Here is an 18,937-nt window from a genome sequence, read left to right on the forward strand (position 1 = left end):
GTTTTCCCACTATTGTCTTTTTTGTTCCAGGATACCCTGTTACATTTAGTGGCAGGGTTTTCAGGGCTTTCCTGTTAGGGTTTTTGCTCTAAATAGACACTGAAGTAGCAAATCAGTCAAAGTTATCATGATACTTATGCAGGCAGTAGTGAAAGTTGGTGATGAAGGATAATACTTTGCACATTACATATATGATAAATAGTTTTTGAAGGACTGCTACTCCAGTGCATGCTTTATATATTGTGAATACCATTCCTAATCTTACTCTCTGATTTAATGATGTTTGCCTAGCAACATTATGACATTTGTCTAGGAACACTGGTGAGACCTTTTTTTATTTCAAGTTATCCAAAAAATACAAAAGAGAGGGGATGTTAAATTTCACTAACAGGATTGCCTCGAAGTAGAATAAGTGGCTTCTTGGTCTATAAAGCCAGTTCTGAAGAGATGCTCACAATTTTTGCTAGGACATTTGGGGTAGGTAGACTGTAGTTTTTGGTACAAGCAAAATTAGAAACTATTTTGAGTTTGGTTTTGGTATATGACTATCTTTTTGCTATAATTTTAAAATAAAATTCTACATGTAATTCATACTCATTGCAGAATATCTAGAGAACACATAGGAAAAAACTAAATTGAATCATACATTCCCCAAAGTTAATATAATAATTGTTAATGTTAAACTTTTAAACTTCGTGCCCCACCCGGGGCCTATAAACGTAGGTATTGTGACTATAATTCACTTACAAAAATTGGATAATACTATACATACTGTTTCTACTCAGTATATCATGAACTTGTATTCATAGCAGTCTTTTTTTTTATTAGTTTCAGGTGTACAAAACAACATAGTAATTAGATATTTATATACCTCACAAAATGATAACCCCAATAAGTCTATTAGCCATCTGACATTGTACGTAGTTATTACAATATTATTGATTATATTCCCTATGCTTTACATCCCTGAGACTTTTTAAAATCATGTTATTGTTGACTCTCAATCTTATTTCATATTCGTTTCAGGTGCATAGCATTCTTTACAACGGCTGTAGAGCAGGGACGTACCTCTTTTTAGCTAGGCTACTAGTTATCTTGTGTTTTAGTATGTTTTCCTGTAATACTTCCGTAAACTCAGGGAATTTATTGGCAATATATGCTGGAAAAGTGTATAAGATGTGCGTAGTACTTTTCAGAGTACATTGGAATATACTGACTGTATAATGGAAATAACAGTAATATCTCATAATGTTATTTGGATAAATAAATAAGATAGTGCATAGCACATAGAAACAGCCCATAATGTGAATTGTAAATTATTACTGATACATTATTACTGTCCATAGTGCTGTATGGGAAGTATCATCATCGTCTTGTATATATTTTAGATGAGGAAACTAACTGGGAGAAGTGTAATAATAGCTCAAGGACGTCAACCTGGTAACCTCAGCTCATTTGAGATTCCGTATTTTTGGCACTGCTCTTTCCTGCGGGACCTGTCCCTTCTGATAATATTGCAGACGGTGTTATATCTGTTAACCGCCTCCGTCAAAAATTATTTTCTGAAAATTAGCCCTTGATATAACGGACTGAACAAAGATTAAAAATAAAAAAATAAAAATAAAATAATTAAATTGCTATTCCCCAAGTCTTCAGAGTCCTGCAAGGAATTGCTTGATTTCTGGGTGATTATTCGGTTGGAACGAACAGGGGCATTAATAAAGTTAAGCTTCCAGAATAAATGTTGTAGTATAAGCAAAGATTCCACCACAGGGTAGGAGAGGGCTTAACTGCTTCTGGATTTTGCAACGTGGCTTTGCAGTTGCTCAGGCGGCGCTAGGAGGATAGAGAAACGCCTAAAGCCTGAAGGACTACATTTCCCAGAAGTCCGCGCGGTGCGCGTCACGTGACCGCCGGCTGGCGCGCGCCGGGTCGTTTGGTTCCCAGCTGCGTTCTCTGCTTCTTCCCTCTCCTTTCCCCGCCTCCGGGCCTCCGCATCGACGCGGCCGGGGCGGGAGACGAGCCGGAGCCGCAGCCGAGCCGGAGCCGCAGAGACACGGAAACATGGAGGCCTGAGCCGGCGTGCGCCATCCCGGCTGCAGCAGCGATCACGGCTTGTCCTGTTCCCCCTCTGCCGCCCGCTCGTCTGTCGGTGAGTTGGAAACGGATCTCCCGACCGGTTGAGACAGGTGGGCTGCGAGATCCGCCGGACCCCCAGCTCCTTGTCAGAGCCGGTTAGGGGACACCCTCCCTTCCCCTACCCCGATCAGCGCCGGGAGCTGAGGGGTAGCGCCACCGAGGAGGCGGAGAAGGGTCCCTTCCTGCCACTGGGGGACGGAGCCACCCTGGAAGGGCTGTGCCTGAGCCGCGAGAGCTGCCCCCGACCCTCCCCCGCCTCCAGGGTTCAGTGGCACTTAGAGAGGTGCCACTCTAAGGGGGTGTGTTAATCACCAGAGTGAGAAGGACCTCTGTCCGAGTCTAGTGTTGGGAGTTGGGATACCGAGGAGCAAGTCGAAGGCTTTGGGAGACAAGGCGATGTTGGTCTGACAAATGGGTGTGTGATGGGCAGGGTGAGCAATAGTGTTTTGTGTGTGTGTGTGTGTGTGTGTGTGTGTGGTTGATTTTTTTTTTTGACATGTACATTTCTTATTGTGATGTAATTCACATACCATAAAATTCACCTTTAAAAGTACACGTAAAGTACAACTCAGTGGTTTTTGGCATGTTCACCGTGTTGTGAAACTATCTAATTTCACATTTTTAACACCCCAAAAGAAACCCGTATCCTTTACGGTAGCAGTCACCACTCTTTCTCCCCTTCCCCTACCCCTGGCAATTAGCAATTGCGTTTTAACTGAAGGGTGAAGGAGGGTGGAAATTAGCCCAGGTGTTTTTGAACTGGGGGGCAGTAGTTAGGATTGAGGGTAATGGGGTAATAAAGCTGATAGGATGAACATACTGGAAAAGGGTAGAAAAGTGATGGTATGAATGTAATAGTGCCAGCGAAGGGCTACATAGGATAGACTGACTATGGGGTCAGTTGGCGTGGGATCCTTGAAAGGGGAGAATAAATGTTGGAGGGAGAGGTGTGTAGAGAGGTGCTTTGCTGAAAGATAGGAAAACCTGGGGGGTGGAGGTGGTCCAGAGTGTAACCCCACAGAGGCACCAGGCGGTTTGGCTGATGAGTTGAGGACTCAAGAGAGGAACTGGAGGTGGACGGGAAGAGAATCTTAGGAATAAGTGAATGTTTGCTGCTGAGCATGGAATTTATGACTATATAGATTTCTAGAATGATTATTCTCTTTTGTAGTTTTTATCTTATGTAATCCTCTTGGCAACTCAGAGATAGAAAGGGCAAGTATAAATATTTCTATTCTGCAGATGAAGAACCAGTCTTTTAGTGGGTAGGTGACTTGCTGAAACTCACAAGGTTAGTAAATAGGGCAGAATGAGGTGGGGATTAAAGAAGAATAATTGATGAAACTCAGTTGATGGTGGATTAAGTGGCAGGGAATTGAGGTGGGGCAGTGTTACAGGAAGGAGATTCAACTATTAAATATATTAAGAGTCTATATTATTATAATAGACAGGTCAAAGGCTTTGTTTTTGTACCCTTTAAGTATAGAAAAGTTCAAACAGTGGAATAATGTACCATTACTCAGCTCCAACAATTAGTAACTCAGGCTAATTTATAATTTAGCTTTATCTATGCCTCTTTCCATTCATATTCCTACTCCCAGTTATTTTAAAGCAGACCATAGGCATAACATTTCATTTGTAAATATTTGAGTATACTGTATATCTGTAGAAGATTGAGTCACTCTCTTTTTAATAGATCCACAATACCATTATCACACCTAAAAATTAATAGGAAGGTCTTAATATCATCAATATCTAGGACTTATTTAAAAAAATATGGTATCCATTTGATACAAGGGGAATAAGCAATACAAACACTTTGATGTTTGACTGAAAAATATAGTATAATTGTTTCCTGCTTTTTCGCGTCGATCGTGCTCTCCTGTTTTCTTGGTTAATATGGTTCATCCTTCTAAAAAAGACTGAAGAATTAATACTTTGGCTGGCTTCCTCTCCCCCTCCTTCACTGCGAGCCATTGTTTCTCAGTCTAGTTGTGTAGGACACAGCTCCCTGGCCCATGCTGGTGTTCGGAGCTTTGTGCTCCCTCCCCCAGCTGATGCAGTCGGCAACCTTGGGGTTTCCAGCAGCACAGTGCTCTAACCACCTGAGCCACCAGGCCGGCCCTGGCTGGCTTTTTTTTTTTTTTTTTTTTTAAGATTTTATTGGGGAAAGGGAACAGGACTTTATTGGGGAACAGTGTGTACTTCCAGGCCTTTTTTCCAAGTCAAGTTGTTGTCCTTTCAATCTTAGTTGTGGAGGGTGCCATTCAGCTTCAAGTTGTTGTCCTTTCAGTTTTAGTTGTGGAGGGCGCAGCTCAGCTCCAGGTCCAGTTGCCGTTGCTAGTTGCAGGGGGCGCAGCCCACCATCCCTTGCGGGACTCGAGGAATTGAACTGTCAACCTTGTGGTTGAGAGCCTACTGGCCCATGTGGGAATCGAACCGGCAGCCTTCGGAGTTAGGAGCATGGAGCTCTAACCGCCTGAGCCACCGGGCTGGCCCCCTGGCTGGCTTTTTAATGGATCGAGTTTTGTGAGGGTAGAGAGTAATAGAAGTTAAATATACCACTACATGCACAAATGACTATTATGTCTCATAATGCTCTAAATGTTTGCGCATTTTGATTATACTTTTCTCCTCTAGATAATTTCACATACGCGTATTGTTAGTTGTTCAATGTGTGTATATGTTTTCTACGACTACTGTAATAGTTACTGCAAATTTAATGGTTTAAGGCAACACAGATTTATTATTTTCAAATTCTATGTTAGAAGTCTGAAATGGGTCTCACTGGGCTAAAATCAGTGTGTCAGCAAGGCTGTGTTCCTTTTTGGAGGTTTCTAGGGGAGAACCTGTTCTTTGCCTCCTCTAGCTTCTAGAGGCTGCCACATTTCTTGGCTTGTGTCCCCCTTCCTCCATCTGCAAAGCCAGCAGCTTTGCATTTCTGACCATTCTTCTGTAGTCAGTCTCTGACCACAGCTGGGAAAGGTTCTCCACTTTTAAAGACCTGAGTGATTAGTTCAGGTCTTCCTGATTAATTCAGGATAATTTCCCCCAGCCTAAGGGCCTTAATTTAATTGCACGTGCAAAGTTCCTTTTACCATGTAAGGTAACAGAATCCCAGGTTCCATGGATTAGGATGTGGACATCTTTAGGGGCTCTTATTCTGCCAACCATAGTGCCTTTTGGGATATTTTGCTGATACCATGTTTCCCCAAAAATAAGACCTAGCCGGACCATCAGCTCTAATGTGTCTTTTGGAGCAAAAATTAATATACGACCTGGCATTATATTATATTATATTATATTATATTGTATTATTGTATTGTATTATTGTAGTGGAGTGGAGTGTTGTGTTGTGTTGTGTTGTATTGTATTGTATTGTATTGTATTGTATTGTATTGTATTGTATTATATTACATTATATTATACCCGGTCTTATAGTAAAATAAGACCAGGTCGTATATTAAGTTTTGCTCCAAAAGATGTGTTAGAGCTGATGGTCGGCTAGGTCTTATTTTCGGGGTAACACGTTATTCTCCTCCATCCTGCTGCTATATTACCTGTTAAGAAAAGACGTGATTTCCTTTGCTGCTACAAATGCAGTGTGTCATCTTTCACTTTGTAGATAAATGGAAATGGTTAGTACTAGAGAGAATTGTTCCATTTTCCTTTTTAATGACTATAAACATATGGGAAATACCTGTGACACTTGTAGTGTAGGCTTTGGTAAAATGAGACTTTTAAAAGTGACTAAGTATAAAAGCAGTGTAACAGCATGTGATTTTTTTTTGTGTTTTGGTCTCTTTTTCATGTTCATGTTTTTACAATATTGTATAGTTGTTATCAGAATGTATATAAGCTCAACTGCTACTTGCAGTCACAGGACATTCTGAGGCCGTGATGGTTCCTGTGCTCAAGAGTGAGAGAGCAGGGGCTTTCTGTCCCAGTGGGGAACAGAGGCATCCCCAACTCAAGAGGAAGGCTCTTAACTTTCAGGAAGATGAGCTATTGTAATACTTGGGCTTGAAGCCCCTTCTAGAGTTTTCCTTCTATGATCCAGGTGGGCATGGTTGACTGCTGTGGGCCTGAAAATCACAGGGGCAAGATGGCTGTTACTGCTCTTCTTTTCCTAGGACCAGGAGAAGACTGATTCTTAGAGGTGGGAGGGATTTCCAGATGTCCTCTAGTTTGATAGCCTGCTTCCTGAGGGGACTCTACTTTCCAACTTAGCTCTCGAGGTGTTGATAGGCTCAGGGTGTGAAGGTCCTGGCTCTCTGAGGGTGGTGTGTTTTAGTATCACTTACCAGGAAGTGTAGTGGGAATTGTTCAGCTTAAAGGCAGGAGCAGATATTTATTTTTTTCTCTAGTAAGGTTCTTAGCTGAGCTTAATGCTCTGAACTGCTACTTATAAACTGCTTGTAAACAGTTTGTAAGTTATCCTCATGTTACTTATTTTTAGACCAAAAAACCCGAACTAGAAGGGTTGAGAACACCTTTACAAATAGGTTGTATTTATGAAAAAATTTTGTTTTATTTTTTTCATTTCTTTGAGGAAGTTTGGTTAACAGTTTTTAATGTCTTCTCTAATTCTTACCACATTATTTAGAAGTGTACACAGCAGGTGGGTGGGATGTGTGTGTGGGCTAATGGGTGGAGGTGATCAAAAGGTACAAACCCCCAGTGATAAAACAAGTAAGTCCTGGGAATGTGATGTCCAGCGTGGCTGCCATAGTTAACAATACTGTATCGCATATTTGTAAGCTGCTAAGGGTAGATCTTAAAAGTTCTCCTCACAAGAAAAAAATGTTAACTGTGTGTTGTTGGATGTTAACTAGACTTACTTATTCTGGTGATCATTTCACACTGTATACATATAGTGAAATACGTTGTCCACCTGAAACTAATATATGTCAATTATATCTCAATTTAAAAATGCAGACACCAGAAGTGGCTGTAACTCTCCAACAAGGACATTGGAAGAATTAAAAAAAAAAAAAAAATCTTGTGTGTGTCATACAACTGATGATAATTTTTCAGATTGAGTCAGTCAGTGAATCTTGACAATTCTTCCTTTAGAATATCTCTTGCAACCCTCTACCTTTCTCTCAGAATACTTTCAAAGCCTCCTGTATCAGTTAGGATAAGGTTTGCCTGTGAGTAACAGAGACCTGAAAAATAATTGCTTAAACATGTTTGGTTCTCATGTGAAAGAAGACTAGAGGTAGACAGTTCAGGGTGGTCTGGTGGCTCCATTGTCGTTAAGGACCCAGCCTCTTTCCAGTTCCTTACTCTGTCATCCCTAGCTTGTTGCCCTTGATTTCTGGGTCCAGGATGGCTGCTGGCATTCTAGCTAATATCCAGGAGCAGGATGGAGGAATGGACAAAGAAGTGTCTGTACTCTCTTAAGGAAGTTCAGTATTAACCAGAACTTAGTCATATGACCTTATTGGCTGCAGGAGAGATTGGAAAACGTATCTTTTTAGCTGGACAGGAATGTCCTCAGTCCAAATTGGAGTTATTACTATGAGAGCTGGAGAACTGGAGATTGGGGTAGGCAATTGATGTTTCTACCGTACTTCATAATTAGTTTCTCTGTCTGTGGACTCCGGACTAACCTACGCACTTTCCCAAAACTCTAGGTTTGAACCCTAGTTTTGTCACTTAGGTGCTTTGGTATGTTACACAACCTTTTTGAGCTTTAGTTTTCTCATCTGTGAAGTAGAGCTAATATTTACTTTCATATGCTTGTTAGAATGAAATGAAAATACTTTTTATGTACCTGGCAACATATACTCTTTAAATACCAAGTGTTTTTCCTTCTCCCTCAGGTTTCTGGACTTGGCTATCTGAATGGGTGGTGCAAAAGGAGAAACTGGAGATTGGTGGGGGGAGGATATAAAGTTCGTATTGGGTCTGTTGACACCCAAGGGATGATGTACGGCGGGCCATCAGATAAAAGGTCTGGCACTCAACACAGTTCTGGCGTGAACATGGATATTTTGAAATCATCAGTGTTCACTGTTTACAAGACTTGGGTATGTACACGACTTTACAGTTACAATGGACAAAGGAGAAAACGTGCCTTTAGTAAGTCTCCACATAACGCGTGAAGCGGAGCTTGCTTTCCTTTCTAGCCTTCTTTGCGTCCACTGGGATTCCCTCCCTATTCCAGCCCTGTTGAACTTCTTTCAGTTCCCTGGATGGCCTCTGCCTGTTTTTGTCTTAACCCTAAGTCTTCATCCATGCTGAAAATCTGAGCCCCACACCCAACCAGGCCAATCCTTGTTGCCCTTCAGGTCTTAGGTTTTTTTTTTTCTTTTTTTAAAGGAAATCAATCTCTCTCTCTCTCTCTCTCTCTCTCTCTCTCTCTCTCTCTCTCTCTCTCTCTCTCTCTCTTTTATTTTTTATTTAAGTGTGTTTTTCCAGGACCCATCAGCTCCAAGTCAAGTAGTTGTTTCAGTCTAGTTGTGGAGGGCACAGCTCACAGTGGCCCACGTGGGGATCGAACCAGCAACCTTGTTGTTAAGAGCTCCGTGCTCTAACCAACTGAGCTAACCGGCCGCCCCAGGTCTTAGCTTTTATGCCATGACCTCTGGGAAGCTTTCACTGAGTCTTGAATGGTTGCCCTATTATAACTTCATGTTGACTTATCTGTATCTCTTACTTGACTATAAATAAATTCCATCCTTGCAGTTTTAACCTGGGCACATAGTGGGCACTCAGGAAATACTGACAGACTCCTTGCACTTACATAACCATAATGTGATGTGTCTTCAGTATTGTTAGTTTATTTTTCATCCCTGCACTTCTTTAGTATTTGCACATCAAGTTGTTTATATGAATCAATGACTATGAAATAGTAAAGCACAGACTGTCTCTCGAATTTATTTAAAAGTTAATTTTTCTGCTTCTAGTAATACTTGCATATTGAGATAATGCTGGCAGACATATTGTAAAAAACTCAGCAGTACCCATCCATTTTAGTCTGGTCCTCAGAGGCAACTGCTTTTAACGGTTTGTAATTATGTCTAAATGGCTATTTTGTGATTTATTATTTTAGATAATACCTGTTGACTCCTCGTTATGGTAGATGAGGTCCTCTTCCTCCTCCTTCCCCTCCCTCTCTCCCAGCCTTTTCAGTACAGATAGAGATGAAATCGTGGTTAATTTAGTGTTCAGCCTTTCCATTATTATGACTACATACGAACGAGTAAATATTGCTCACTGCTGGGCTGAGTAGTTTACCTTGTTTCCCCGCCCCCTACTCCTATTTGCTTATTTTTTTCATGAACACATTACTAATTTTTACCAAATACTTTGAAAGACCTGTGGGGATTGGGGCCCAGGAAACTGATGCAGGATGTTACTGTGGCTACTGCCGTTGCTGTGAGCAGTGAATTGTCCCCAGAGGCTTCATGTTTTAGCATGCACGTAAGGTAAATCTTCATGGTTCCCGACTTGACAGTGTAACATCCCTCTGTGTTTTTTATAAAGAATTAAATCTTTTTTTAAATTTAATTTTTATAAATTTTATTGGGGAACAGTGTGTGTCTCCAGGGCTCATCAGCTCCAAGTCATTGTCCTTCAATCTAGTTGTGGAGGGCGCAGCTCACTGGCCCATGTGGGAATTGAACTGGCAACCTTGTTGTTCAGAGCTCGTGTTCTAATCAACTGAGCCATCCGGCCGCCCCGGCACCCCTCTGCTTTTTTGTTTGTGCTTTCATTTTGGGACTCCTGTTTGGACCTTCTAAATGGGTCTTCCAATTTTCCATCTCCTGTTTCCCATCTATTTGTCGTTTTGTTCTTTATTATGGGATTTCCTTGACCTTCTTTGTATTGAAATTTTTATCCTATTTTTAATTTCAAGTGCTCTTTCTTGTTCTTTGATTATTTCCTTTTTTATGACATCTTGTTCTTAGTTCGTGGAAGCACGGTGGTATAGTGGTTGAAGAGCATGGTTTCTGTACCCAGCCCTCCTAGATCTGAAACCTGGTGTGTCACTTCCTAGCTCTTATAACCTCGGGCAAGTTACTTAACCTTTCTTTGCCTCAGTTTATTCTTCTAGGCCAAGAGTCAGCAGACATTTTGTGCAAAGGGCCAGATTGTAAATATTTTATGTTTGTAGGCCAACTGGCAAAATGAAGGTTGTTATGTTGGAACTTACATAATGAGAGAAAAAATTTACACAAGTTTTTTATTGATGAAATTCAAAATAAAATGCTAATTGTTGAGAATTTTTTTTTTGTAATAAAGGTTTGCTGATGAGAAGAATGAAATCCTTTTTTTTTGACTGGGGGGATAACATTTTACTTAATTGGGATTTAAAGTTAGCATTCCCTATTATCTAGATTGATTATACATGTTCATATTTAATGCTGATTTGTAATGAGCTTTTGTGTATTTCATCTTTGAAAATATGTTCTTACACAGATAGGTACTGCTAAATACTGATGTCAGTCCATGAACATGAGGTTTTAGTAGAGCATATTTATTGCTTGGAAGGCATCTTTAGAATTGTGTTAGATTTTTTTTCTTGATATTTACCTTTTAACAAATTATTCCATTGCAGAATAATCACTTCCAATTGAGGGGTAGGTGGATGCTTCTTGTTGCACAGTTAAATGGTTTTGGTGTGTGTTTTTTTTTAACTGGGGAAGGAGAATAGGACTTTATTGGGGAACTGTGTGTACTTCCAGGACCCTTTCCAAGCCAAGTTGTTGTCCCTTCAATCCTGGTTGTGCAGGGCTCAGCTCAGCTCCAGGTCCAGTCACCATTGCTAGTTGCAGGGCGCGCAGCCCACCATCCCTTGCGAGAGTCGGGGAATTGAACCGGCAACCTTGTGGTTGAGAGCCCACAGGCCCATGTGGGAGTCGAACCAGCAGCCTTTGCCATTAGGAGCACGGAGCTCCAACCGCCTGAGCCACTGGGCCGGTGCAGTTAAATGGTTTTTGAAATATGCAAAGTACTTTTGTACTTGCATTGAGGTTTCAAAAATGTTGTTGGAACTGTATTTTGATTTTGGAAAACATACCTACTGCATGCTTGTGTGGGATTAGAGATCTTGCATCTTAGTTTCGACAACATAGGAAGTGTATAAAGCAGCTTGACGTTACTTGTGATTCAAACAATGTCAGTTGTCCTCAGAATGACAAAGAAAACCTCAGTATAGTTTTGCATGTAAGTACCTTTGCTTTCTAATTTTAGGTTGAATTCATTGAGAAATTCTACTATAAATATGCAGCAAAAACAAATTTCCAAAACCGTGCAGTGTTCAATAATGTTGTTGAGGGGGATTATTCTTGTTCAGAAAAATATTAGTCTCAACTCTGAGCTAAAAATTTCAATGAAACTATACCACTGTTAAGCCATTATATTGTTGTGTAGTAGGACATATCAGGATATTCAGCTTCTATTTCTAAGAAAAATTTCATGGAATTGATGACGATTAAGTTCATGAGAACAAATGAAGTTAACCATTGTAACTGGTTCAAAAACACAGCTTCAAATATTTTATGCAAAGCACCTGCTGATTAATAATACGCTGAACAGTGAATAGGCTTTAAACACCTTGCATTTTCACGAGGTTTGTACATTTGCCCAGCTAAGATTTTTTCTGCTCCTCACATATTTTCTGCTCCTCACCATCAGTTGCTATATACATCTTAGCAGATTCCACTTCAGATTGTACTGAATTGGTATTTTCTCAACTTTTTGGGGAAACACGTATGGCTGTAATTGTTCCATACAGACTGTTCTTCAAGCAACTATTTTCACTAACAGATAAGTATTAAAGATGTTTATTTTCTCTGAACACATTTCTTTGGCTGCTGTAATGAAACACAATTTAACTAATGATGGCAAATGACTTTCCTTATTGGTTAACAAATGAGCCATTGGGGAACTTACTTTGATTACAGCTTCGTTTTCATTTTTTATTTTGGGAAGACATTCTGCTGTGATGAGATGCCTTGTTTTAAGTTTTCTGTTTTTCCTGATCGTTACACTCATGAATTGGGAGTGAGTGTTGTGATATAGGGCATGTCAGACTATTGTGATTAGTTGGCAATGCCTTCCTATAGTGCATTTTTCTGGCACAGCTGTGATACTATTACATAATAAACATCATGCTTTGACACGTTATTAGATTAAAAGTAATCTGCACTTCGTTGTGACTTAAAAGTGTGTTATTAGCATTTACTTTCTTGTTTTCTTGTTTTGACATGATTGATCTCTACCAGTAATAACAAGATTGTGTCGCAGAATGGCCAATACACATAACACTTGAAATTCTTTCATCGTCACATATGTCTTTGAGGTTTGTAGTGCGTTGAATAGCAGTATAAATGGATGAGAACACCACATATGGTCTCAGTTTCAGCTACTCCACTCTGCTGTTGTATCATGAAAGCAGCTATAGGCAGTATGTAAACAAATGAGGGTGACTTTGTCCTAATAAAACTTTACTTATGGACACTGAAATATTAATTTCATACGAGTGTAATTTCCATGTGTCACAAAATATTCTTTGTTTTTTTCCAACCATTTAAGAAAATGAAAAATGATTCTTCAGGCAGCAGGCTGGATTTGGCCTTTGGACCATAATTTGCTAACCCATGATCTCGGCAGTGAGAATAATAGAAGTACTACCTCATAGGCTGTGGTGAGGATTGAATGAGTCATTACTGTATGTGTACAGCACTTAGAATAGTGCCTGAGGACATAGTAGGTGCTTCATAAATGTTTACACTTACTGTTTTTATTATCCCCCTGAGGATATTAATTTCAGTTTTTAATTTTTTCTTCTCTCAGATGCATTTGTTTTCTGATTCCTTTCTTTGGTTTCTTTATTTCATGTTGGAGGTTATCCAAACACATCTAATCGTTTTTGGTTGTCTATTCTTACTTAAAATTGAGACTCTCAAAATTGATTAGAAGCTCTCTGTGTTGAGTGGATTTTGTTGAGTGGTGGGCATTGCTGTAGGTGGCTAGCCAGCTTTCTAAATGGGGGTAATCCCAAATATCTGTATTTTTCCCCTGGGTCCCCCTTCAGTTCCTCTTGAGATGAATCCTCCAGTCTCCTGCTTTGGAGACTGGGAAACCCACCTCCGATGTGTAACTGGAGGAAGCACATTTTAACTTCATTCTCCTGTTTTCATCTTCCGCCTCATTACCCTTCCGGCCTTGGCTTCAGAGACCAGTCTGTCCAGTCAGATTTCTAGGGAGCACACACATGATTTCCCACTTGGGGGTGGGCGGAGGGAGACCCACAGATGTTAGGTCTACACCTTGCCCCGTCTTCCATGGTGTTTCCTCCAGCTCTTTTGCCTTCCCAGGGTTCCATGGGGTGGATTGACTTGCTTCTTGTTAGTGTCCCCTTTGGCAGGAGTTCACGTTGGGGTGTCCTCAGCTCTGCCAGTTTAGTTACTACCCCTCTGTCACCTTTCTGTCTTCCACCCCTTTGATTTTATATTTGTGGGCTTATGTCTTTTTATTTTCATTAGTCTCATTTCACTGGAGTGGAATACCCAACTGTACTTAATATAGCACTTGGAACATAGTAACCTTTTAGAGAATGTTCCATTACTTGGACTAATGGCACCTCTGGTGTTTAACATGGCCTTTGGCTAGTGACCATTGCCCAGTATTTCTCTGCTCTCCTGTTTCAGCTATGAGGTTTCACATTAAAGTCTCTTGATTACAAATAGTGTGTGTGTGTGTGTGTGTGTGTGTGTGTGTGTGTTGTCAGGAAGCAGGCGATTTAGGAATATAGCTTATGATTTATGGATTCTCACCTAAGTTGGGACAGAGTACACTAGGGTATCGTTTGCATATTTTGAGGGTGTTAGGACAGAATTTGGTTATCATGGATTTTGAGATTCCCCTAATATTTACTTTCCATCTAGGCACATTAAATCAGGAGACAGTGAATTAGTACACATAAAAGAGGAGATTTAATTTTGTGTATACATCAACTGTTTCACAAAATACAAAATATTGGGCATATCATTTCATGTTCACAGTATTGTTTTCACCCATGATGGTAAAATTGACTTGGGGAAATAACTAATTTGAAAAGTTAAATAGCAGTGTAAGAGTCAGAGAGCAAAAAAGGCATTATTAGAAGGGTAATGCGTGCTCTAAGACTACAGATAAAAAAGAGAGATCACTCTATGCTTAGTCAATCTGCTGTGGAGCAGATGTGGGAGAAGGCGGCCAGCGAGAATGGCAGGAGCAGAGGTGTGGATGAGCATCAGACGGTGAGAAGATAGCGTGCTTCTACTTCCTTAGGGTACTTGTTTGCACATTGAGGCTCGCAGACTAATCAAAATAACTGACTACTTTTTAGAAAATGCATATGTCTGGGCTCTATCCTCACAGTCTGAATTTTTGGGGCCCAGGCATTTGCATGTTTAACCACTTGCCGCTCAGGTGTTTTTTTAATGTACACTTAAGTTTGAGAACTACTGGTTTGGAGTTTAGTTGGAAAGTGACCTTTCAGACTGTGGAGGGTCTTGAATGTCAGTATTCTGTTTTTTAGGTAATGAAGAATCATTGAATGTTTTTGAGCTGGTGAGTGAAATGATGGAAGTGGTAAATCTACTAAGATTAAAAAAAAAACGATATTTGACCTTTCATTTAGCTAAGCATACTCTGTCCGAGTCCTTTACAGAGTGCTTTGCATGGATCTTCTTGCTTCATCCTCAGAAAATCTTGAGTTGTAAGTTTTCCCTGTTAAGCAGTGCGGTTTTGCAAGTGGTAAAATAGAGATTCCGACTGACTCTATATAGACCTAGCAGGGTCTATCTGATTAGGCTAGAACCTTTGGTCTTAATTGCAATGATGGGCCGAATTTCCTATTTTCTTTTTAAGGACTAATACAGTAGCGGAGTGTGCAAAGTGAGTCAAAGTGGAGAGATTGGAAGCAAAGAAACCCATACTGTTGCACTAAGTCATGTTAGATAGAAGCCTGGTCTAGCAGGGAGGCAGCGGGAATATAAAGGAAAACGTAGGTTTAAAAGATGTTATGTCGAATTGCGGATGTTGTAGAAGAACCCAGAGGACTTGTTGATGTCACTGGAGAGTCTCCCTAGTAGAATGGTAAAGACCAGCGACTCTGGAATTAGATTGCCTAGGTTCAGGTCCAGGCTTTGTCACTTACTATCTCTGGGATCTTAGAAAAGTTCCTTAACCTGTCTGTGCCATAGTTTCCTCATCTGTAAAATGAGTATATTGTGACCGCCTCTTAGAGTTGTTAATGGGGATTAAATGGATCAGTTATTGTAAATCACTTAGACCAGTTCCTGGCATATAGATCATATAAGTAAATTGACTAAGTGAAAGTTCCATTGCATATACCATTCCCTCCGCCTCAGGTGCTCCTACATACAGTATTTCCATAGCTTCCTGTATATAAATAGTTCCTTTGTGATAGGTACTTACCATATTAGTGTTAAATAGGTTTTGAATTCATTAATGGCAGGGGCGTGGTCTTACTTGTTTTTTGCATTTTCAGTGCCCAGCATAATACCTAGCATTTATAGTGAGTGTGTAATAGGTATTTATGGGATGAATGGTTGATTATGTGAGCGCGATAACTTGAGCCAAGTATGTTGATAACACTGATAGAAAATAGTGACTTTTGGAGGGGTTGCTTATTTGGCGGGACAAATGTAAAACCTCTTTTAAAATTTATGATGATAGCAAGACATCAAATTGAAAAGTCCATTAAGTAAAGATTTGTGCTTCGGTTTTTACTGAGAAGTCAGGACAAAATATTAGTTCTGGAGTCACTCAGAGCACAAGACCCTTCGTGAAGGACAAGCAGGTAAAAAGAGAACATCCATTTAGTTAACAAAATTTTTTTACTTTAAATTGTTACTGAAGAATAATCTACCTCAGGAGAGATGTCATATATACTACAGAAAAATAACTGTATTGAGGTAGTTTTTCCATAATGGGTGCTTTAGGGGAGCAGTGGGAAGTTGAGAGGGAAAACTGGTTTTGGGAGGGAGGATGAAATCAGTTTTATACGTGTTAAGATCGAGTTCTTGATTACGTTGCATTACAGATAGGTCTTTTGAAAGGTTTACTGCTGAAAGCATCAGCGATAGCATACGTCTCATTTCTAGTACAGGCTTGTGGGAGGCGCATTGTTATCCACAAAATTACTGCTTAATTAATACAATCATCACACAATATATATATGTATATATACATAATAAAATATATATTATCCTTGAGTTAAAGTCTTAAATACTTGAGGGATATAGCTAGAACTGGCATTCTGGTCAGAGCTTGGGACTAGGAGAGATTTGAAAGTAATACCATGGACTTCGCTAGTGAAACTAGGGGATAGGCTCAGATATTGACAAAAGAGAGAAAGAAGAGCTGAAAGCCAAGGAAGTCTTCTGAGGCACAGTGAGAGGGAAAAGTGATAGGACTCTTAAGAAGTGAGGTGATTAGATAGTGGGCTCTGCAAGTTCCGTTTTATTCTAGTTTTCATTGGTAAGAGTCTTGGAGTTCCCTATCAGGTGGATCCAGGTCTGTTTGTGTTTGGAATGCTTGGTATGACTCATTGCAGAAGAGATGCCATCGGCCTCGGTTTTCTACTCGGCTTTCTCTGAGCATGGGGAGCAGGTAGAACTTTCTGGCCAGAGTACCTCAGTGGCTAGTTTTCACTTGGCTGAACTTGTTCCTCCTGGGCATGTGAGCTGCCTTGGGCACTGCCTTCATTCTCTTCTCAGCAGATAGTACCCTGTTGTTGCTGCCAGTGGAGTGAGGGATGCCCATTCTAAGATCTACAAATATAGATTCGGAGTTTTGTGTTTGCGTTGGCTAAGACAGATGTTAGCCCCATTTTTCTCCTTGTAACTTTGTATCTGATGTCTAATAAATTTAAAAATAGAAGTGTGATGTCCTTTAGTAAGTTTACAGTTTTTTACATTTAAGTCAAGGGTAGGAAAAGTATGATGACTATTTTGAACAAGTTTGAAATTTCTTTTCATTCTTTATAGGTTGTCGTGTGGAAATGAAGGTTTAAGGACAAGTGTTCTACCAGGTTAGAAGATGGGATCAAACAGCAGCAGAATCAGTGATCTCCCTAAAAATGAATACTTAAAAAAGTTATCAGGTACAGAATCTGTCTCCGAGAATGACCCATTCTGGAATCAGCTTCTCTCGTTTTCTTTTCCTGCACCAACCAGCAGGTAAGAGATCACTTGGAAAGTCATATATAGAGGATCATGTAAGCTTGTGTGGTACGCTCATTTAAAAAAAAATGTTTTTTAATGTTCCATCCATCTATCTTTCCACCCATCCGTCTACCTGTCTGTTTATCATACATGTACCAATAGAAAATCCAAAAGGTATGAAAAGTAGGAAATAAGTTTCTCTCTTTTCTCCCGCTCAGCCACCTCCCTTCCCCAAAGATGATTCCTGGTGGTAGTTTCTTTTGATCCTTCTAGAGATAGTACAAGGTTACTGAAGCATATATATCTCATATAGTTCTGCAAAATTATTGAAACATAAGTGGTAACAAAATACTCATACCTTGCTTTTTCTTTTTTGCTTGCTAGCTTCTGCTTTTTTTTCACAGTTAAGAAAAATATATCTTGTATATATAAGCATATACACAGTTGCCTTATTTTAAATGGCTGCAGAGTACACATAGAATATATTTAATCAGTTTTCTATTGGTAGACATTTACATTGTTTCCAATCTTTTGTTATAATAGATAATGTTGCATCCATCACTTCTCATGCATACACATATGTCTCTAAGTTAGAAAGCTGAATTGCTGGGTCAAAGTGTATCTGCATTTGTAATTTTGGTAGATATTGCCAAATTGTGCTCCATTGGAGTTGTATTAATTTATGCTTCTACTGGCAACGTATGAGAAGGTATGTTTTCCCACACCTTTGTCAATCTAATGCGTTTTTGGACTCTGACTTTTACCAATTTGATAGGTAAAAACCAACATCTCACTTTTAATTCTTTATTATGAAAACTGACAGACATTTAATAATGTAGAGTGACTAGAATATTGAATTCCTGTATATACTCAATATCTAGATTGTACAAACTTTTATTTACTTATTTTTAGCAGCTTTACTGTGATAGGCAGAATAGTGCCCCCCTGAAGAAGTCGTGTCCTAGTCCCTGGAACCTGGATATGTTACATGGTAGCGTGTATCAATACTTCATGCCTTTTCATTTCTGGGTGATAGTCCATTGTATGACTGTGCCAACCTACCCCGTCACTGTTTTTCCCCCCATGCTGTTAATATTTTGAACAAACTGGATCAGTTTTTCTGTAGAATATTTCACCTTCCAGATTTACCTAATTTTTTCTTATAGCTTGTAATTTGTTTTTGTTTTTTATTTCCTGTGCTTTCTGTAAACTGGAAGTCAGATTTAAAGGCTTGATAAAATTTAGGTTAAACACTTTTGTCAAGGTTATTTCAAAAGTGATGCTATCAATGTACTTTGTATTAAATTAGGATACAGGAAATGTGTGGTTTTGTATCAGTTATCCTAAAATTGATCAGAGGTTTGAGTGTGTTTTAACATCCATTGATGATTTTAGTCTGAATCACCTGTTTCATAAGAGATTACAAAATGGTGATATTTCTAATTTGGTCATTTCTGCATTTATTATCTAGAATTCTTATGTAAAGAAGAGCTTTTCTTCATCAAATAGGTTATATAAAATATAGTTTTTGCTATATGATATTATTAAGTTAAGGTAAACACGTAATTCTTTACCAATTTTCAGTAAAACAAATAATATGATGGTGA

General features: G+C 39.5%; 1 protein-coding gene across 4 annotated transcripts in view; it reads left to right on the top strand.

Moving 5' to 3' along the window:
* Positions 1-1,919: 1,919 nt before the first annotated feature.
* Positions 1,920-18,937, top strand: part of DYM (dymeclin) — a 269,770-nt gene continuing 252,752 nt past the window's right edge. The window contains exons 1-2 of one of the 4 annotated variants that reach the window (XM_019721433.2): positions 1,920-2,189; positions 17,154-17,345. In XM_019721433.2, coding sequence (XP_019576992.1) covers positions 17,206-17,345 — 140 coding nt within the window. In that variant the 5' untranslated portion in view covers positions 1,920-2,189; positions 17,154-17,205. The remainder of the gene's footprint in view (positions 2,190-17,153; positions 17,346-18,937) is intronic. The other 3 variants (XM_074340000.1, XM_019721409.2, XM_019721416.2) reach the window with 3 other exon arrangements.

The sequence above is a fragment of the Rhinolophus sinicus genome, linkage group LG09 (assembly GCF_036562045.2).
Source record: "Rhinolophus sinicus isolate RSC01 linkage group LG09, ASM3656204v1, whole genome shotgun sequence".
Taxonomy (NCBI): Eukaryota; Metazoa; Chordata; class Mammalia; order Chiroptera; family Rhinolophidae; genus Rhinolophus; species Rhinolophus sinicus.